The sequence below is a fragment of the Hemitrygon akajei genome, chromosome 7 (assembly GCF_048418815.1).
Source record: "Hemitrygon akajei chromosome 7, sHemAka1.3, whole genome shotgun sequence".
Taxonomy (NCBI): Eukaryota; Metazoa; Chordata; class Chondrichthyes; order Myliobatiformes; family Dasyatidae; genus Hemitrygon; species Hemitrygon akajei.
This window is the reverse complement of record NC_133130.1, coordinates 21,026,977-21,049,669: the sequence shown is the minus strand read 5'-3', so window position 1 is coordinate 21,049,669 and position 22,693 is coordinate 21,026,977. Positions and strand designations below refer to the sequence as shown.

At 40.2% G+C, this 22,693-nt stretch overlaps 1 protein-coding gene across 6 annotated transcripts in view; it reads right to left on the bottom strand.

Annotated features, from left to right (window-relative positions):
* The window catches only part of cnsta (consortin, connexin sorting protein a), a 106,786-nt gene that overhangs the window by 47,728 nt on the left and 36,365 nt on the right, over positions 1-22,693 (bottom strand). For 5 of the 6 annotated variants that reach the window (XM_073050460.1, XM_073050462.1, XM_073050465.1 and 2 more), the window contains 3 exons: positions 20,645-20,756; positions 14,519-14,540; positions 6,085-6,181 (listed from right to left, as the gene is read on the bottom strand). In XM_073050460.1, the coding sequence (XP_072906561.1) occupies positions 6,085-6,181; positions 14,519-14,540; positions 20,645-20,756 (231 nt within the window). The remainder of the gene's footprint in view (positions 1-6,084; positions 6,182-14,518; positions 14,541-20,644; positions 20,757-22,693) is intronic. The other variant, XM_073050463.1, reaches the window with a different exon arrangement.

Below are 22,693 nucleotides of genomic sequence, written 5' to 3'. Positions count from 1 at the left end.
GAACACCAGAAACATTAAATGGAAAGTAAGAAAACTCCTAAGGCTAGTTGGGATTACCATAGCCACAACAGGTAAAATGGCAATCACACAAGAGGTAAATATGAGGTGTGGGCTGCATCAAGGACAATCTGTGTAAACATTTCTTCATTTAAGAATACAAGTTGTCATTATTAGCTTCTAAGAAGGTTCTCACAAAAAAGAGAAATTTTGTCTATCAGCTAGAAAGAGCTGTGTATGGCAAGGTTTAACAAACCAATGTGAAACAAATGAAAAAACACTATTTAAAAATTAAGATTTTCTTTAACTTTCCAAATTAAAATATTAATGTACCAGAATAGAATATAATTCAGAAAATGTTTTCATTATACTTTTGTCTGGTGGCTTGGATATCACCAAAAATTGTGATTTTTTTTGCAGGGAGGCAGAAGAAATTATAGACCAGTTAGTCTGACTTCAGTGGCTGGGAAGATGTTGGAGTTCATTATTTAGGATGAGGTTTCAGGGTACTTGGAGTCACATGATAATTAGGTCACAGTCAGCATGGTTTCCTCAAGGAAAAATCTTACCTGACAAATCTGTTAGAATTCACTGAAGAAATAACAGGTAGAACAAAGGAATGTCAGTGGATGTAGTTTACTTGGACTTTCAGGAGGCCTTTGACAAGGTGCCGCATCTGAGGCTGCTTCACATGTTCTATTAGTTTATTGTCTCCAGTACAATCTACTATGCGGTGGTGTGCTGGGGCAATGGCATCAACACCAGGGATGCCAACAGGCTCAATAAATTGATTAGAAAAGCTGGGTCTGTTATAGGAGTCAAACTAGACATACTGGAGGCTGTGGTAGAACAAAAGAAACTCCAGAAAATCCTGGCAATTCTGGACAATGTTTCTCACCCTCTGCATGCCACCTTGGCTGAACAGAGGAGCACTTTCAGTAACACAGCAAGTAAACTGTGCTACTCCAAAGAGCACTATACAAGGTCATTCTTACCCTTGTCCATTAGGCTCTATAATGAGTCAATCTATAACTGGGGATGATGCCCTCCTGTTAGACTGTTATTAACCTCTGTTCACCACACCCAGCCATTGCAAACAGCCTGTGCAATACTGTATAGTACTACCATCACTTCTTATCTGGATGGTGTGAATGTGTACCCATTACTGTATAATATTATGGTAATCCTAGCAATACCATCTTGTGTGAACTTGAAAATCTCGTATATCTTATTAAGGTAACTTATTTTTATTCTTTCTTACTTCTCTTCTAATATTTGTGTATCCGTGCACTTGTAATGCTACTGTGACACTTCAACAAACACACAAAATGTTGGAGGAGCAAACACGAGGAAATCTGCAGATGCTGGAAATTCAAACAACAACACACACAAAATGCTGGAAGAACACAGCAGGCTAGGCAGCATCTATAGGGAGAAGTGCTGTCGACGTTTCGGGCCAAGACCCTTCGTCAGGACTAACCAAAAGGAAAGACAGTAAGAGATTTGAAAGTAGTAGGGGGAGGGGGAAATGCGAAATGATAGGAGTAGACCGGAGGGGGTGGGATGAAGCTAAGAGCTGGAAAGGTGATTGGCGAAAGTGATACAGAGCTGGAGAAGGGAAAGGATCATGGGACGGGAGGCCTCAGGAGAAAGAAGGGGGTGGGGGGGAAGCACCAGAGGGAGATGGAGAACAGGCAAACAACTAAATATGTCAGGGATGGGGTAAGAAGGGGAGGAGGGGCATTAACGGAAGTTAGAGAAGTCAATGTTCATGCCATCAGGTTGGAGGCTACCCAGCCAGTATACAAGGTGTTGTTCCTCCAACCTGAGTTTGGATTCATTTTGACAATAGAGGAGGCCATGGACAGACATATCAGAATGGGAATGGGACGTGGAATTAAAATGTGTGGCCACTGGGAGATCCTGCTTTTTCTGGCGGACCAAGCGTAGGTGTTCCACGAAATGGTCTCCCAGTCTGCGTCGGGTCTCACCAATATATAAAAGGCCACACCGGGAGCACCGGACACAGTATACCACACCAGCCGACTCACAGGTGAAGTGTCGCCTCACCTGGAAGGACTGTCTGGGGCCCTGAATGGTGGTGAGGGAGGAAGTGTAAGGGCAGGTGTAGCACTTGTTCCGTTTACAAGGATAAGTGCCAGGAGGGAGATCGGTGGGAAGGGATGGGGGGGATGAGTGGACAAGGGAGTCGCGTAGGGAGTGATCCCTGCAAAAAGCAGAAAGGGGGGGAGGGAAAAATGTGTTTGGTAGTGGGATCCCGTTGGAGGTGGTGAAAGTTAGGGAGAATTATATGTTGGACCTGGAGGCTGGTGGGGTGGTAGGTAAGGACAAGGGGAACCCTATCCCGAGTGGGGTGGCGGGTGAATGGGGTGAGGGCAGATGTGCGGGAAATGGGAGAGATGCGTTTGAGAGCAGAGTTGATGGTGGACGAAGGGAAGCCCCTTTGTTTAAAAAAGGAAGACATCTCCTTCGTCCTGGAAAGAAAAGCCTCATCCTGAGAGCAGATGCGGCGGAGACGGAGAAATTGTGAGAAGGGGATAGCCTTTTTGCAAGAGACAGGGTGGGAAGTCCAGGTAGCTGTGAGAGTCTGTAGGTATATAGTAGATATCAGTAGATAGGCCGTCTCCAGAGATGGAGACAGAAAGATCAAGAAAGGGGAAGGAGGTGTCAGAAATGGACCAGGTAAATTTGAGGGCAGGGTGAAAGTTGGAGGCAAAGTTAATGAAGTCGACGAGCTCAGCATGCATGCAGGAGGCAGTGCCAATGCAGTCGTCAATGTAGCGAAGGAAAAGAGGGCCTTGGAACATGGACTGTTCCACAAAGCCAACAAAAAGGCAGGCATAACTGGGACCCATACGGGTGCCCATGGCTACACCCTTGGTTTGGAGGAAGTGGGAGGAGCCAAAGGAGAAATTATTGAGAGTAAGAACTAATTCCACTAGACGGAGGAGAGTGGAGGTAGAGGGGATTTGGTTAGGTCTGGAATCCAAAAAAGACCGAAGAGCTTCGAGACCATCTCGGTGGGGGATGGAGGTATATAGGGACTGGACGTCCATGGTGAAAATAAGATGGAAGGGGCCAGGGAACTTAAAAGCATTGAAAAAATTCAAAGCATGAGAAGTGTCACAAACATAGGTGGGAAGAGATTGAACAAGGGGGGATAAGACAGTGTCAAGGTATGCAGAAATGAGTTCAGTGGGGCAGGAGCAAGCTGAGACAATGGGTCTACCTGGACAGGCAGGTTTGTGGATCTTGGGTAGGAGGTAGAAACGGGAAGTGCGGGGTGTGGGAACTATGAGGTTTGTGGCAGTGGATGGGAGATCCCCAGAGCTAATAAGGTTGGTGATGGTATTGGAGACAATGGCCTGGTGCTCCTTAGTGGGATCATGTTGGAGGAACTCAGCAGGTCAAGCAGCATTTATGGAAAAAAGTACTGTACTTTTTTTCCATAGATGCTGTCAGGCCTGCTGAGTTCCTCCAGCATTTTGTGTATGCTGCTTGGATTTCCAGTATCTGCAGATTTTCTCGTTTGTTACACTGTAATTTTCTTTGGGACCAATAAAGTGTCTATCTTTCTTTAACAAGAGTCCATGGTATTACAGGGAAGATACTGGTGATAGAAGATTGGCTGACTGGCAGGAGGCAAAGAGAGGCAATAAAGAGGGCCTTTCCTGGTTGGCTGTCAGTAGCTAGTGCTGTTCGTCAGGGGTCAGTGTTGGGACTGCTTCTTTTCATGTTATATATCAACGATAGCTTTGTGGAAGCAGGATGTCTGCAGGAGGACTTAGAAAGATGGGAAGAATGGGCAAAGCAGCAGCAGATGGAATATAGTGTAAGTAATATTGAAATGTTGGTAGCTCGGATTGACTACTTGGAAGTTTGGTTGAATGCTGAGTATGGCACACTTTGTAGATGTTTTGGCACCAATTGAGAAGCCATCGTTAATATGCAGTTAAGGGCGTTGTCTCCTCAGAATGCTGGCTTATATACTCCTCCAGGGTCCAAATGGATATTGATTAGATGTTGTGATCTGACTGGCTGTTTCAAAACATTGAACAGTTTAGCAGTAGAAGATTCTGATTGGCTAGCTTACAGGGTGGTCTGTTGGAAGTATTTGCTTCACTGTCCAGATCCCAAGATTACTGGCAATTTGTTGATTGTTGACATCATTGTTTCTCTTTTCATATACCAGATCTATGTAAATGTGTTTGTTGATGAATCCTTCTGTAGATAACCATGCTTCAAGAAATTCGCGTTCTTTTCATGTTCTTGCTTCAGTCAATACTCTGGCTGTCTTCCAGTTGAAATGGTGTCGTTCTTCATCTTCATGAGCCGATACTAGCAAAAGTGGGTTGTGCCTTCTGCTTGCTAGCTGATGCTCATGTAGCCTGGTTGATAATTTTCTTCCTGTTTGATCAACGTAGTATTTGTCATAGTCACTACACTTGATTTTGTAGATAACATTTGTTCTATCAGTCACATCTTGTTGCACTTTGAGTTTTCATAGGTTCTTCCTCAAAGATGCAGTCGGTTTGTGAGCATCTGTGATGTGTTGCCATAAAAGTATTGCTGTCATTTCCAAGATGTTCTTTATGTATGGCAATACAATTCGTTTATTTAACGTTCATGCAGTTTAGTTATTCAGGATTCTGACCTTGAGGCACCTTCGGATGGAGCTTCTTGGATATCCATTCTGTTGAAAGGTCTTGAAGAATGTCTGCAAACATTTTGCCAAGCTCAGCGATAAATCAAACTTCCAATGTAAGGAAGTGCATGGTCATGCACTTTGGTAGAAGGAATAGAGGCGTTGACCAGTTTTCTAAACCAGTGGTTCCTAACCTGGGGTCCAATGATCCCCAGGTTAATAGTAGGGCCCATGGCATACAAAAGGTTGGGAACCCTTGTTGAAAACACAGAGAAATTTCAAAACTCAGAGGCACAAAGGGATTTGGGAGCCCTCATGCAGGATTCTGTAACTTGCAGATTGAGCAGGTAGTAAGGAAGGCAAAAGTTAACATTCATTTCAAGAAGATTAGAATATAAAAGAAAGGATATAATGCTAAAACTTTAAAGGAAATAGTCAGGCTGCACTTGGGAGTATTGAGAGCAGTTCTGGGTCCCTTATCTGAAAAAAGATTTGCTGGCATCAGAGGGGGTCCGGAGTACATTCATGAGAACAATTCCAGGAATGAAAGGGTTAACCTATGAGGAGTGTTTGATGACTCCAGGCCTGCACTCACTGGAGTCTAGAAGAATGACTTTTGAAACCTATCGAATATTGAAAGGCCGAGATAGAGTTGATATGGAGAGGATGTTTCTTATAGTGGGGGAGAGTCTAGGACCAGAGTGCACAGCCTCAGAATAGGGAGAATATTCCTCAGAATAAGGAGGAATTTCTTTAGCCAGAGGGTGGTGAATTTGTGGAATTCATTGCCACGGACAGCTGAGAGCCAAGTCATTGGGCATATTTAAAACAGAGGTTGGTAGGTTACTGATTATTCAGGGCATCAAGGGTTATGGGGAGAAGATAGGAGAATGGGGTTGAGAGGGATAATAAATCAGGCATGGTGGAAATAGCACAGTAAACTCAATGGGCCAAATGGCCTAATTCTGCTCCTATGTCTTATGGCAGGAGTTCCCACCCTGGGGTCCATGAACACCTCAGTTAATGGAAAGTGTCCCTGGCATAAAAAAGGTTGGAAACCCCTGTCTTATGGTATATGACAGTAAGAAATTACTGAGATATAGGTGAGTGGAACAGATGCAGAAATGGAAGACATTTCTGGTCAGCAAGACTGTTCAGCCTTAATTATCATGTACTGCAATGTTTGCATATTCAATTAACTATTTATTGGGGTGTGATGCAACACATAAATTAAAACAGATCCTAACAGATACCTGCTATAAATTCAAAGAGTATACCAAGTGATTCAGGGCAATCTGCCAATGGATATTTTAATCTAACAAAGGGCTATTCTATCATTTTAATCACAACCTACAGTTTTTAAAAAAAAAACTGAACAAAGGGTATTAAAACATAAAAGGTTTCACTTATTCCATACATACTTGAGTTGTGTTCTGCAGTAATTTTCTTGCAGGCATCTTGTTCCTTTGAAGTGAAATGACATTCATTTTTGTAGAAGCACTCTGCTGATACTGAAAACTGATGCATTAAAAGAATAATCAGGCTTACAGGAGAATACATCACTTGAATTTCTTGTCATATTCTCAGTTTTCTCAGCTTCATCAAACAAACAACTTTTATTTATGTGGTCACAAACAAATATTTGATCACAAAGAAAAGGATGTCTAAAAGTTCAATTCTGATTGCAAAAACTCATTTTGCAAAACAAAAAAATCAGTGCTGTGTGTTTGATTATAAATTGGAAATGAAGAATTAATTTTAGACTTCACAAGGCTGTGAATTACATTTACAAAGACAGCAGTTGCTCTGCCAATCCAGCATTACAAATCCTTCAAATCTATATTTTTCTACAGAGAGATGGCATATGTGGAAAAGGATTACCATATTAAAATATCCAAACCAGGAAAATTAGACCAGCATTTAGAAGATCACCTAATGCCCAAATGTGTGTGCATTCTTTTTTCAGGGACATGTTCCACTTACAGCTTTGTTGCAATATAAGATCAAAAGATACAGGAGCAGAATTTGGCCCCTCGAGTTTGCTCTGCTGTTTCATCATGTCTGATCCCATTTTCCTCTCAGCCCTAATCTCCTGCCTTCTCCCCATATCCCTTCATGCCCTGACCAATCAGGAATCAATCAAATGTTGCCTTAAATATACATAAAAACTTGGCCTCCACATCTGCCTGTGGCAAAGAGTTCCATAGATTCACCACTCTCTGGTGAATGAAATTCCATATCATCTCCATTCTAATATGACACCCTCTATTTTGGGGCTGCATCCTCTGGTCCTAGACTCTCCCTCTGTAGGAAGCATCCACTCCACATCCACTCTATTAATGCCTTTCACCTTTTGATAGGCTTCAATGAGGTCACCAATCATTCTTCTGAATTCTAGTGAATACAGGCCCAGAGACATCAAACACTCTTCATATGACAAGCCATTCAATCCTGGAATCATTTTCGTGAACCTCATTTGAACACTCTCCAGTTTCATAACATCCTTTCTAAGATAAGGGGCCCAAACCTGCTCACAATACTCCAAATGAAGCCTCACCAGTGTTTATGTCTAAGTTTGCACATTGTATTGGAGGGATAGGAAGGTAGGCAGAGGGGGTGGTGTGGCTCTGCTGATAAAAAAAAGGATCAAATCACAAGAAAGATATGACATAGGATCAGATGATGTTGAATTCTCATGTGTTGAGTTAAACTACAAGAGTAAAACGACCCTGATGGCAGTTATATACAGACATCCAAACATTAGCTGGGATGTGGATGAGGGAATACAACAGGAAATAGAAAAGGCATGTCAATAGGGCAATGTTATGATGGTCACAGGAGATCTTAACATGCAGGTAGACTAGAAAATCAGGTTGGTAATGGATCTCAAGAGAGAATTTGTTGAATGCCTACGATATGACTTTTTAGTTCAGCTTGCTGTTAAATCTACTAGCGGATCAGTGATACTGGATTGGGTGTTATGTAATGAGCCAGAGGTGATTAGGGAGCTTTAAGGTAAAGGAATCCTGAGGAGGCAGTGATCACAATATGATTGAGTTCAACTTGAAATTTCCTTGGGAGAAAGTAAAGTCTGACATAGCAGTATTTCAGTGGAGTTAAGGAAATTACTGTGGTATGAGGGAGGAGTTGGCCAAAGTAAATTGGAAGAGACGCTGGCAGGGATGACAGCAGAACAGGAATAGCTTGAATTTCTGGGAAAAATGAGGAAGGTACAGGATGGATGTATTCTAAAAACAAAGAAATACTCAAATGGCAAAATAGTACAACCATGGCTGACAAGGGAAGTCAAAGTTAATGTAAAAGCAAAAGAGAGGGCATACAACAAAGCAAAAATTAGCATGAAGACAGATGATTGGGAAGCCTTGAAAACCCTACAGAGAACAACTAAAAGAACCATTAGGAGGGAAAAGATGAAGTATGTAAGCAAGTTAGCAAACAATATCAAGGTGCATAGAAAAAGCTTTTTCAAGTATATAAAAAATAAAAGATGAGAGTGAACATAGGACTGCTAGAAAATGAGGTTGAAGAAATAATAACGGGGACAAGGAGAGGGTAGATGAACTAAATTAATATTTTGAATGTCTTCACTATGGAAGATACTAGCAGTGCGCTAGGTGTTGAATGATGTGAGGGAAGAGGTGTACAGTTACTATTACAAGGGAGAAGGTGCTCAAAAAAATGAAAGACCTGAAGGTGCATAAGTCACCCAGACCAGATGAACTGCACCCTAGGGTCCTGAAACAGGTAGCGGTAGAGATTGCGGACACAGTAGTAATGATCTTTCAAGAGTCATTGGACTCTGGTATGGTTCTGGAGGACTGGAAAATTGCAAATGTCACTCCACGCTTTAAGAAAGGAGGAAGGCAGCAAAAAGGAAATTAAAGACCAGTTAGCTTGACCTCAGTGGCTGGGAAGATGTTGGAGTCAATTGTTAAGGATGAGGTTATGGAGTATTTGGTAACACAGGACAAGATAGGACAAAGTCAGCATGGTTTCCTGAAGGGAAAATTTTGTCTGACGAACCTGTTGGATAGATAAAAGATGAACTGGATGTTGTATATTTGGACTTTCAGAAGGCCTTTGAGGCTGCTGACTAAGTTAAGAGTCCATAGTATTACAGGAAAGTTACTAACATGGTTAGAGCATTGGCTGATTCGTAGGAGGCAGCAAGTGGGAATAAAAGGATCCTTGTCAGGTTGACTGGTAGTGAATAGTGGTGTTCACAGGGGTCGGTGTTGGGACTGTTTCTTTTTAAGCTGTATATCAATGAATTAGATGATGGAATAGATGGCTTTGTTGCCACATTTGCAGATGATACAAAGATTGGTGGAGGGGCAGATAGTGTTGAGGAAAAAGGGAGGCTGCAGAAGGACTTAGACAGATTAGAATAGGCAAGAAAATGGCAAATGAAATACAATGTTGGAGAAAGCACTGTCATGCACTTTGGAAATTGAAATAAATGTGCAGACTATTTTCTAAACAGGGAAAAAATCCAAAAATCTGAGAGGGATTTGAAAGTCCTTAAGGTTAACTTGCAGGTTGAGTCAGTGGCGAGGAAGACAAATGCAATGTTAGCATTCATTTCAAGAGATCTTGAATACAAGAGTAGGGATGTGATGCTGAGGCTTTATAAGTACTGATGAGCCCACACCTTGAGTATTGTGAACAGTTTTGGGCTCCTCATCTGAGAAAAGATGCACTGGCATTGGAGAGGGTCCAGAGATGGCTCACAAAGATGATTCCGGGAATGAAAGGGTTATCACACAGAGAACAGTCTATGTTCCAAGCTTACACTGGTGTCCATCCTCCACTTTTCTGACACTACATCAACAACTACATTCATACTGTTTCCTGTACCATGCGGAGCTCGTCAACTTCATCAACTTTGTCTTCAACTTTCACTCTGCCCTCAAATTTACCTGGTCCATTTCTGATACTTCACTTCCCTTTCTCGACATCTCTTTCTCTGGAGACAGCTTATCTACTGATGTTGTCATAAATGCACAGATTCTGACAGCTACCTGGACTATACCTCTTCCCACCCTGTTACTTGTAAAAATGCTGTCCTCTTCTCTCAATTGCTCTATCTCCGCCACATCTGCTCTCAGGATGAGGCTTTTCATTTCAGACTGAAGAAGTCCTCCTTTATCAAAGAAAGGGATTTCCCTTTCTCCACCATCAACTGCATCTCTTCCATTTCATGCATGTCTGCTCTTACCCTGTCTTCCTGCCACTTAACCAGGGATAAGGTTCCGCTTATCCTCTCTTACTACCCTACCAATCTCCCCATCCAGCATATAATTCTCCAGAACTTACGCCATCTCCAACAGGATCCCACCACCAAGCACATCTTTCCCTCACCCCCACTTCCTGCAGGGATTACTTCCTACGCGGCTCCCTTGTCCATTTGTCCCTCCCCACTGATCTCCCTCCTGGCACTTACCCTTGCAAGTGGAGCAAGTACAACACCTGCCCCTACACCTCCAACCTCACTACCATTCAGGCCCCCAAACAGTCCTTCTAGGTGAGGTGACACTTTACCTGTGAGTCTGTTGGGGTCATATATGGTGTCCAGTGCTCCCAGTGTGGCCTCCTGTATATCGATGAGTCTCAACGTAGACTGGGAGTGTCTCACTGAGCACCTACACTCTGTCTGCCAGAAGAAGCGGGATCTCCCAGAGGCCACCCATTTTAATTCCACTTTCCATTCCCACTCCGATATGTCAATCCATGGCCTCCTCTACTGTTGCGATGAGGCAACACTCAGGTTGGAGGATCAATAACTTATATTCCCTCTGAGTAGTCTCCAACCTCGAACATCGATTTCTTGGAACTGCTGGGAATAGCAACCCCCCCCCCCCCTTCACCATTCCCCATCCCCTTTTCCCTCTCTCACCTTATCTCCTTGCCTGTCATCACCTCCCTTTGGTGTTCCTCCCTCTTGTTTTTTTCATGGCCGTTTGTTCTCTCCTATCAGACTCCCCCTTCTCCAGCCCTGTATCTCTTTCACTATCAACTTCCCAGCTCTTTACTTCATCTCTCCCCCTCCTGGTTCCACCTATCATCTTGTGTTTCCCTCTCTCTGCTCCCCCACCTTTAAAATCTCCTCATCTTTTTATCTCCAGTCCTGCCGAAGGGTCTCGGCCCAAAACGTCGACTGTAATTTTTTTCCATAGATGCTGGCTGGCCTGCTGAGTTCCTCCAGCACTTCATGTGTTGACTGTATTTCAACTGCCATTTCTTTGCTTATTCTCCTAATCTATCCAAGTCCTTCTGTGGCCTCTCTATTTCCTCAAAACTACCTGTCCCTCCACCAATCTTTATATCCTCTGCAAATTTTGCTATCAATTTCATCATCCAAATCGTTGACATATAACATAAAAAGAATCGGTCCCAACACTGATCCCTGTGGAACACCACTAGTTATTGGCAGCCAACCATAAAAGGCTCCCTTTATTCCCATTCTTTGCCTTCTGCCAATCAGCCACAGCTTTATCCATGCCAGAATCTTTGCTATAATACCATCGGCTTGTTAAGCAGCCTCATGTGTGGCATCTTGTCAAAGGCCTTCTGAAAATCCAAGTACACATCAAACAATTCTCCATGTCTATCCTGCTTGTTACATCTTCTAAGAATTCCAACAGATTTGTCAGTCAAGATTTCCCTTGATGAAGCCATGCTGACTATAGCCCATTTTATCATGTGCCTCCAAGTACCCCGAAACCACATCCTTAACAATCGACTCCAACATCTTCCCAACCACTGAGGTCAGACTAACTGGTTTATAGTTTCCATTCTTCTGCCTCTCTCCCTTCTTGAAGAGTGGAGTGACATTTCCAGTTTTCCAGACTTCTGGAACCATTCCTGAATCTAGTGATTCTTGAAAGATAATTACGAATGCTTCCACAATCTCTTCAGCCACCTCTTTCAGAACTCTGGTGTGTACACCATCTGGTCCAGGTAACTTATCTACTTTCAGACTTTTCAGTTTCCCAAATACCTTAACTCTAGTTATGGTAACTTCAGACACTTGATGATCCCTTACACCTGGAATTTCCACCATACTGCAAGTGTCATCTACAGTGAAGACTGATGCAAAATACTTGAACAGTTTGTACACTATATCGTCGTCCCCCATTATTACCTCTCCAGCATTGTTTTCTAGTGGTCCAACATCCACTCTCGCTTCTTTTGTACACTTTGTTTCTGAAGAAACTTTCAGTATCCTCTTTAATATTATTAGCTAACTTATTTTTGTATTTCATCTTTACCTCCTTAATGACTTTTTAATTGCCTTCTGTGGGTTTTTAAAAGCTTCAAAATCCTCTAACTTTCCACTAATTTTTGCTCTATGTCCTCTCTTTTGCTTTTATGTTGGCTTTGACATCTCGTTAGCCAAGGTTGTGTCATCTTTCCTTCTGAATACTTCTTCCTATTTGAGATGTATATATCCTGTGCCTTCCGAATTGCTTCCAGAAATTCCAGCCATTCCTGCTCTGCCATCATCCCTGCCAGTGTTCCTTTGCAATCAATTCTGACCAACTCCTCTCTCATGCCTCTAATTTCCTTTACTCCACTGTAATACTGATAAATCTGACTTTAGCTTCTCGTCAGATTTCAGGGTGAATATGATCATAATATGATCACTTGCCCCTAAGGGTTCTTTTACCTTAATCAATTCTGGTTTGTTACACAACACCCAATTCAGAATAGCTGATCTTCTAGTGGGCTCATCTCTAAAAGGCCATCTCGCAAGCACTCATGAATTTCCCCTCCTGTAATCCAGCACCAACCTGATTTTCCCAATCTACATACAATCTGCATATTGAAGCCTCCCCGACTATTGTAACATTGCCCTTTTGGCATGCATTTTCTATCACCCAACGTAATTTGTACGCCACATCCTTACTACTGTTTTGGGTTCTGCATACAACTCTCATCAGGGTCTTTTTACCCTTGCAGTTCCTTAGATCCATCCACATGAATTCAACACCTTCCAACCCTCTGTCACCTTTTTCTGATGATTTTATTTCATTTTTTACCAACAGGGCAACACCGCCCCCTCTGCCTTCCTGCCTATCCTTTCGATACAATACGTATCCTTGGACATTAAGCTCCCAGGTATAACCTTTCAGCCATGATTCAGTGATGCCCACAACATCATACCTGCCAATCTGTAACTTCCCTGCGAGTTTATCTACCTTATTCCATATACTGTGCGCATTTAGATACACCACCTTCAATCCCAAATTCATACTTTTCAATTTTGTCCTCCTTTTATGTGGAAACTCATCCTGTTGACTACAATTTTGCCATATTAACAGCCTTTCCTCACTACACTTTGCCTGTTTGTGAACCAGCTAACTCATCTTCCGCCACACACACAAATTCAGCAGGCCAGGCAGCATCCATGGAAGAAAGTACAGTTGAAGCTTCAGGCCAAAATGTCGACTGTACTATTTTCCATAGATGCTGCCTGGCCTGCTGAGTTCCTCCAGCATTTTCTGTGTGTTGCTCCGATTTCCAGCATCTGCAGGTTTTCTCTTGCTTACTTCATCTTCAGTACTATTGGCCGTCTTTCCCACAATACTTCTTGTATTTAAATAGAGGCAGCTCAGGAGACAACAGAAAACTGGCAGAGGTATCAGATTCAGTCAGCAAAAGCACAATTCAGGAGTTTTGAGGATGGACTTTGTTGGTAATAATGCAGCTATCTTTGAGAAGAAAGACATTGAGTGCAAAAGCACAAGGGGAAAGGAGCCACCAATGGTGTAGCAAGAACAAGGAATGGGATTCAGTTATGCAATTGGAAATTGCACTGAGTTGCATAGTTGAAGGTAATCAATTCTATTAAGAGGACAAAATACAGAAATTTCCAGCTACAAATTCATAAAAGCTACAGCCTGCTCATTAATTAAGGCAATTAATACATGATGTATTAACTACCTAATATTAATAAATCACATAGAGGAATGTGTTTAGACCTATAGTATTTCTGTTTCAAGTTTTCCCTGACACAGAATTTATGAAAACATCCTAGTTGAAGAACGTACATCTTACATTGAGTCAGCCAAACTCATACAGCTCAGCAATGAACCCTGGGGGTCCAAAATCCACCAAATTTTGGAAAGAAAAAGTGACAATTTGCATTCGCACAGCAATTTCCATGGCATTTTCAATACATCCTAAAACTAGTCATGATCAAGACATCCATGAAGTACAAACACAAGAAAAACTGTAGATGCTGGAAATCCAAGTAACACACACAAAATGCTGGATGAACTCAGCAGGGCAGGCAACATCTTTGGAAAACAGTACAGTTGATGCTTCAGGCCAAGACCATTCGGCAGGACTGAAGTATAATTGTTAATGAAGGAAATATAGAAACCAATCAACCTATGCAAAGTTAAAATGACTAAATATAACTTTTTTAAAAAATGTCAATTAGGGATAAATACTGCCCACAACACTTCTGAAAGGCCTCATATGATCATCTTCAAATGTGTGCTTTTACATTCACCCATATTCAGGCAGAGTTTTGGTTAACTTTTCATCTGAAGGATGTCATTTCTGCTGGTGCAGCACTTATTTTGTTCTACATGAGGGTGTTACCTTGTGCATATCTCTGGAATATGCTTTCAAGTCCGTAACCTTCAGAATTAAAAGGTCAAAGTGCTACCAACTAAGCTACAACTGACATGTCATTGAACCACTATGTTAATACATGAGCAGAGTGATTCAAGTAGCTTACCTACCAAAATTAACTCCTAAAATTTATACAATTATGCACATATTTGGAACAGTTTTCTCATAAAATCAAAAAAAAACACTTACTTTGCCGCCTGGTATATTTGGCCTGAGGAAACAAAAACAATTTTTCAATATTGACTATTAAGAGAAAAATTTAAAAGCAACATTTAACTACATGTTTGCCTGTAATCATTGTGTTCTTGTCAGCACTTTTCAAACCATTTAATATAATCAGTTTCAAAGTATAATATTTGTTGTACCAATACAATGAATGAAATAAGGTTAATGCTGGAAATCTGAAATAAAAACTGCTTTGTTAATCAACATATAATGAGTGGAGATAACCAATATTTCAGGTTGATGACCCTTCATCAGAACTGGGAACAGAAATGCACAGATTTTAAGATGTCAGGTTGCATGGAAGAGGATGAGAGAAAGAAGTAAACATTTTCCTACAAGGTAGAAAATTTTATCACAGTCAATTATAAAATAACACAGCACAGAAACAGGCTTTCCAACTAACTCATTCATGTCGACCATAGAACTTAGAACAGTACAACATAGGAATAGGCCCTTTGGCCCACAATGTTGGGCTGAACCAATTAAATTAATCAAATGACCAACTAAACTAATCCCTTCTGCCACACAATGTCCATATACTTCCATTTTCCTCACATTATTGTGCCTTTCTAAATGCATCTTAAAAATCCCTGATGTATCTGCCTCTACCACCACCCAGGTCCAGTCTCTGTGAAAAATGTATTCCTCAGATTCCCTTTCAATTGTCTGTCTCTCAGCTAAAACCTATAACCTCACATTTTAGACACCTCTACCATCAGAAATAGACAGTAGCTAAGCACCCCATCTCAGAATTTTATACCACTTTCTCATGATACCATTCAAACTCCTTTGCTCCAAGGAAAAAAAGACAAAGCTTATGCAATCATTCCTGCAAAAAGAAATTGTGGGAACCCTTGCTGAGATATTTGCAACATCACTATTGTACCAGAAGACTGGAGAATAGCAAATGTTGTGTCTTAATTTATGAAAGGCAGGTAAAGACAGACCAGTTAACACAGACCTATTAGCCTAACATCTGTGGTGGCTAAGATGCTGGAAAGCTTTCTGAGGAATAAGATATATTTACATTTGAAAAAAAGGGTTTGGTTAGGGGTAGCCAGCATGCTCTGCTCATGGGAGATCTTGTCTTATGAATTTGATTAAGTTTTTTTTGATAAAGTGACAAGGAAGGTTGACAAGCAGAGGGTGGCAGACAATTTATATGGATTTCATTTTAGGCTTTTAATAAGGTTACACGTGGTAGGCTGCTTTGGTTAATCGAAGACATACAATACCAATATGAAAACAATAACAGAACATAGAAATCTACGGCACATTACCTTCAGCCCACCATGTTGTGCCGACCATGTAAACTACTCTAGAAACTGCCTCAAATTTCCCTAGTGCATAGCCCTCTATTTTTCTAAGCACCATGTACCTATCTAAGATGCTCTTAAAAGATCCTCTTGTATCTGCTTCCAACAGTACCGTCAGCAGTGCATTCCACGCAACCACCACTCTCTGTGTGGAAAAACTTACCCCTGACATCACCTTGGTCCCTATTTCCAAGCATCATAAAACTATGTCCCTCGTGTTGGCCATTTCAGCCCTAGGAAAAAGCCTCTGGCTATCCACATGATCGATGCCCCTCATCATCTTAAACATACCTATCAGGTCACCTCTCATCCTCCGTTGCTCCAAGGAGAAAAGACCAAGTTCACTCAACCTATTCTCATAAGGTATGCCCTCCAATCCAGACAACATCCTTGTAAATCTCCTCTGCACTCTCTCAAAAGTATCCACATCCTTCCTGTAGTGAGGTGACCAGAACTGAACACAGTATTCCAAGTGGGGTCTGACCAAGGTCTCGTATAGCTGTAACATTACCTCTTGAACTCAATCCCATGGTTGATGAATGCCAACATACCATACACCTGTCAACCTGCACAGGACCCCAAGATCTCTCAGATAATAAAGAAAGAAATGATTGGAAATTATGTTTTATTTTGCTGGAAATTATAAGGAATTATCAAGAACATTATTCTAAAGCCAAATGTAATGCCCTGGTTAAGATCTGTACTGCTCATACTGTAGGGTATTTCATTTAGTAGCTTTCTGTCGAAGTAGGGTGGCCTGCTGATAGTGTTTGGGTTTTGGTTAAAGAAAAGGGGCTGTGATGTTCAATTTAGGAATGTTGTGTCAGCCAATCAGGATGGTGGAATTGGGAGAAGGTTCTAGAGAAAGCTCAGTGAAGAGAGATTTATGACGAACATTGATGTCGTTCGTGGTCCTTTTGGCAGGGGATGTAGAGAGAAGACTGGGAGAGACGGCCATAGGATTCAATCCCATGGGAAGACGCAATTGCAAGGGGTCCTTCGCGCATTGAAGAAGTCCAAGATGAAGTTTTACCAGTGATTAGTATGAGAATTTGTGAGTAATGGTCACATCAAGCTTTTGGAAGATAGGAGCTCCAACACTGTGCAAATTTAGACTGGTTTAGTTGTAATGAGCCCTTTTATTTTTTATTTTCCTCTTAATAACTGGATGATAAAACTGAAATTAATAAATACACTTTCTTTATAATTGTATGCAGTGTATGATCTGTTATTTCTTGCCAATGGATAATTGTATATGGGTAGTATTTACACAATATTTGCTCAAATCAGGGTTTTGTTAATTGAAATATCCCAGCTTTCCTGTTTGGTTGGACACATATCATACCAACTCTAGATGTATTTTGTTTAAGAAAGGTAGCTATCTCACCGATGAGTCCATTGGCTATTAGCAGAGCTGGCTAACGAGCCAAGTTTCAAAACAAGCCTGATGAGGGGGCTTCACAAGATAATAAAACAATGATGGCATTATTTAATATTTAGCCCAAATGTATTTCAGAACCATCCACCTTCAAGATTTAAAAAAGACTAAAATTTATCACGTAGCAAAAAGCAGAATAACTTGAAGCTATGAGATCCACACTCAATATAAATGTGACAACTCATTTTATAGAGGGAATAGAGTCATAGTCATAGAAAAGTACAGCATAGAAACAGACCCTTCAGCCTATTTAGTCCATGCTGAGCCATTTAAACTGCCCACTCCCATTGACCTCCACTGGGACCATAGCCCTCCATGCCACTACCAGCAATGTACCTATCCAAACTTCTCTTAAATGTTGAAATCGAGCATACAACATATGCTGGTAGCTTTTTCCACGATTTCACAACCTTCTGAGTGATGTTTCACCTCATGTTTGTCTTAAAACTTTTCATCTTTCACCCTTAACCCATGACCTCTGTAGTCCGATCCAAGTGGTAAAAACCTGCTTGCATTTACCGTATCTACACCCCTCATAATTTTGTATTGCTCTATCAAATCTCCCCTCAATCTTCTGTGTTCCAAGGAATAAAGTCCTAGCCTATTCAATCTTTCCTTATAACTCAGGTCCTCCAGACCTAGCAAATTCCTTGTAAATTTTCTATGTATTCTTTCAACTTTATTTAATTTTTCTTGTAGATAAGTGACCAAAACTGCACAGAGTACTCCAAATTAGGTCTCACTAATGTCTTATACAACTTCAACATAACATCCCATCTCCTGTACTCAATACTTTGATTTATGAAGGCCAATGTGCCAAAAACTTTCTTCACAACCCTAGGTCTTGACTTTGGAACGTCTTTGTTTTTTCTATATACTGCTTGAATACATAACTAAAAGCAAACTACTGAAAACTCCTGAAGAGTGTACCAAGCATGTTTAAATAAGACACATTCTAAACAGCAGCTGAGCATTTGTCTCTGACTGTAGACTAATGGAAAAAAAAATCATATGAAATAAAAACAAATTTTAAAATCTGCTAAATATGTTAAAATAAGCAAAAGAATCTGCAAAGTGAAACAATTTGCATAAGCTTTGATGAAAGTGTTCTACAGTGCTTACTGACTTTTCCTTCTAATGACATTTGAAATTTCTTCCAGTATTCTCAAAATACTTGTCTTTCATTTCCACCATAAACTTCCCAACCACCAACTCAAGACCTCTCCAGGGTAAATTTGACAATGTTCACAACATTTAGTCATAAGATCATTTTTATTTTGAAATACAGCACAGTAACAGGCCCTTCTGGCCCACAAGTCTGCACCGTCCAATTATGTCCATGAGACCAATTAACCTACTTACAATATGACTTTGGAATATGGGACGAAACCAGAGCACCCGGAGGAAACCCACGCGATCACAGGGGGAATGTGCAAACTCTTGACAGAGACAGGAATTGAACTCAGTCACTGGCACCGTAAAAAGTTGCACTAACTACTACACTACCGTACCAAACTGTACTTGTCATAAGCAAATTGTATTTCTATGTCCTCATGAAACACATTTCCAACCAACTCTGCTTTTGTTTCCACTTGCTTGCTGCCACAACTCTTATCTCTGACTGTATTACTTGTGACCATGACCATTTAAGGACACTGCTATCTTGCCTTCTGAAGATTTAGGGTTATTCAAATGGTCTCAAATTTAAGGCCATGTTCCTATTTGCACCATCTCAGTCACCCTTGAGTCCTGATCTCACCGCCCTACGCTGAGGCTATTAAACAATACCAATTTTAAAATTCTCATCTTTATTTTTTTAAATCCCTTCAGAGCTTTGCTTCTCTTCCACCTCTTTTACCTTCTTCAAACCTATGAACTTCTGAATTATCTATTTCCATCAAATTCTCATCTCAGATATGACCAGTTTTGATCCCTCTGCCTTGGGAATTTTCAAATTAAAACTTAATGATTCTCTTATCCTTTATTCCTCTTTAACTTGCCAGCTTGTTGACTAAGATTTTGTGATCAGCTTGAACTTCTTCTAGAATAACTCCCTCTCAATTTAATTTGATAATAATCTTACAGTATTAAATGCAATACACAGAAGCATTTTGCTACTGTTAAGACTGTTGGACCTCTTCTAATTTCAAGAATTTATTTCAGATTACCAGCAATATTCTTATTTCTACATTAAAATAATGCAAATGCTTACTTTATTTTATCAATATTAAAGTAATAATGTTACTAAAAAAGCACAAGTGAGAAGATCACAAAAAGCCCTTTTAGGACATAACTTGGCATGCTTCTGACCAAACTCGTACAAAATAAGAATTCACAATTTGGAACATTCTGACTTTATTAAAACAATGTGTGACACTGAACAAGTTTAAGCATCAGAATCTGATAGTCTCTAATTTCTAAACAAACTAAGTTCTTACAGGACTGTACAGGGTAGACAAAGGAATATTGCCACAGGCTGGGATATCCAGAACCTGGAGGGGGTCAGTATCTCAAGGTATGGGTCAGCCATTCAGGACTGTGAATCATCTGACTGTAGAAAATCTTTGGAAGTTTCTAACCAGGAAAATCACCAAGTACAATCAAGACAAATCAATGGAGTTTTTGACAACAAGGGAATCAAAGGTTATGGGGTTAGTACAGGATAGCAGTGCTTACACATACTTATTACAGCGTGTGAGGCAGCCATTCCACCCATCAAGTCCACACTAGTTCTCAGCAACCATCAGTCCAGTGCCCCATCTTACTGACCATGCAACTCCTTCCCTTGCGCACATCCCGATCAACTTTTGCTTTGGATCGTTTCCGTTACTACATACACTAAATAGGAATATTTACAGTGGTCAATTGACCTAACTTCAGGGAGCGTGAAGCACAGAAAAAAAAATCACTGATGATTGTACGCTCTAGTATCAATTGTTTGGTGACAATAAAGTATTTGTACCAGTATGTTGTGAAAATGCAGTAGGAAACTAAAGCACTTAGAAGACATGGGGAGAATGAACAAACTCTCCAAATACAGCACCTGGGGATAGTGTTGAACTCAGATGATACTGTGTGACAGCAGCATCAACTGGTACACCACCTTGCCATTATGACAAAATAAGATTTTGCTGAATGGTGGTGCAAGCAGGAGGGATTGAATGGACCACCTCTACTACTGTTTTAGTGTTACTTGATAAGTCATCCTTGAGTTTAGGATAAATAATTGAATAATCCCAAGTAAACCATTAAATTCAGGCAAATGTCCAAAAACACAATGAAACTCATCAACATTTGAATCAACTAAAAGTACATAATTGTAAATTGTGAACATACCGACAGTGTGATGAACATAGTTCTGTAAGTTTCGTTATTCTATCAGTGTCTAATGATTTAATAGCCTTCCCTGCTGAAGTCTCCCTGGTCATTGCAGACTTCTGTTTTACTTCTGCAAGATCAGAAAAAGTCAAGTGAACTTACTCTTCCCAATGAAATAAATACTTAAAGTCCTGGCTGTCAAAACCATCCATAAAGCATTCACCAGAAAGCACATCCAGTCAAGTGCTTTGTGCTCTGATGTGTCCCTTATTATCACATTACATAGAATGCTAAGTGATTGAGCAACAAATGCTTTAATTGCATGATATGACAGAACACACAAACATTGAAAACATTTTTAACTCAAGTTCTATAGTGATCATGTGTTTCCCATTTTTCTCAGTTTCAAAAATCATATACTTGTCAACTTCAATTCATTGCCATTCAATTTGCAAATCAAAAGAACACTGGTTAGCAAAAATTTAATTGAGATCACCATTGCCTGTTGAGCATATCACTCGTAGCAGATTATAAGAAACAAGCAAAACAATCTACAAATTAACTGCACTGTTGGTGCTGATTTCAACTGTCCTTCTCTATACAAGGATAAAACTAATATAATTGCAATTGGGAAACCATGACTGGTAACACCTGAAGATAGTGCAGTTCCAAACAGAACCCTTGTTATAATCCCATTGAAGTTGACATAATTTATTGCACAATTCCTTGTGAACTATTACCCATAAAGGTACTGAGTTTTAAATACGTCATTTCAATCGTTTGCAACATGCAGAAAGTGCAGCACAGAAACATGCCAATTAGAAGTTTACCTCTGCAAGTATGTGTACACAAGCCCCCTCAAGCTTCATCTAAACCCTTTTTTTTTGCACTTCTTTTAACTGAACCATTTAATAGATATTTACTGCAATTGTTTTTTTTCTCCATGTTTATCAGGTATTTCATGACATATGCCAGAGATATTAAACCTGATTCTGATTCTTTTCCTTACTTAAGGCAGACTCTCCTGAATGTTTCCACTTTGTTCCCCAGACTGCTACTCATTGTTATGTCAAATTAATTCTTAATATTCTCCAGGCACAGAGATTGCTCTTTAATTCCAAAACCTATCAATTAACCTTCAAGGACTCTTCTCATGCTCTCTATATTTATTGCTGATTTATTTATTATTATTTCTTTCTTTTTTGCACAGTTTTTTGTCTTTTGCACACTGATTGAATACTGAAGTTGGTGTGGTCTTTCATTGATTCTATTATGGTTATTATTCTATTATGGATTTATTGAGTATTCCCCCAAGAAAATTTATCTCATGGTTGTATATGGTGACATAAATGTACTTGGATAATAAATTTACTTTGAACTTTGAATGGATTTATCAGTAACTACTTAATATCTTCTAATTTTGATCTCAGTACGCAAATGGAAATATCTGCATAACCTTAAAGACCTTAACAAGTCACTCTTGGTCTTCCATTTTCTATAGAGACCAACTGGTATAAGCTTTCCTAATGAATTCTGGTATTTTTTTAATTAACAAGATTACCAGAATTGTTCACAGTACTGTATATGAAGTTTAACTGGCATTCCCTAAAATTTCAACATAATTTTTTGATTTACAATGAAATGACACAGAAGGCTAATCAACTTATCATGCCTGATTTGACCTTTTGATAAAGCTATCTCATTAATCCCACTGTCCCCCTCTTCCCTAGGGCCCAACAATTTTTTTGTGCACTGGCTCTTTTATAGGATACCTGTGAGTGCTTAGCCATTTAAACCAATCAAAGAAATAGCCAAGTATGTCAATGCTAATGGAACTAGAGGGGAATCCATTATGATCAGGTATAACAACTTTCCTGAAACTTCCATTTTAAGCTACATGTATAATGTTATTCAGGAAGATGTCAATCTTGCATGCCAACCAAGGTTATTAAAAACATTTCGTTGTACTATCCATCCCTCCCCAAACCTTTCTGTAACATGAAACTAATATTTTCTCAATTCTCCAGTTCCGTTCAAGGGTCGTTGCTTGAAATACTTAGATCAACA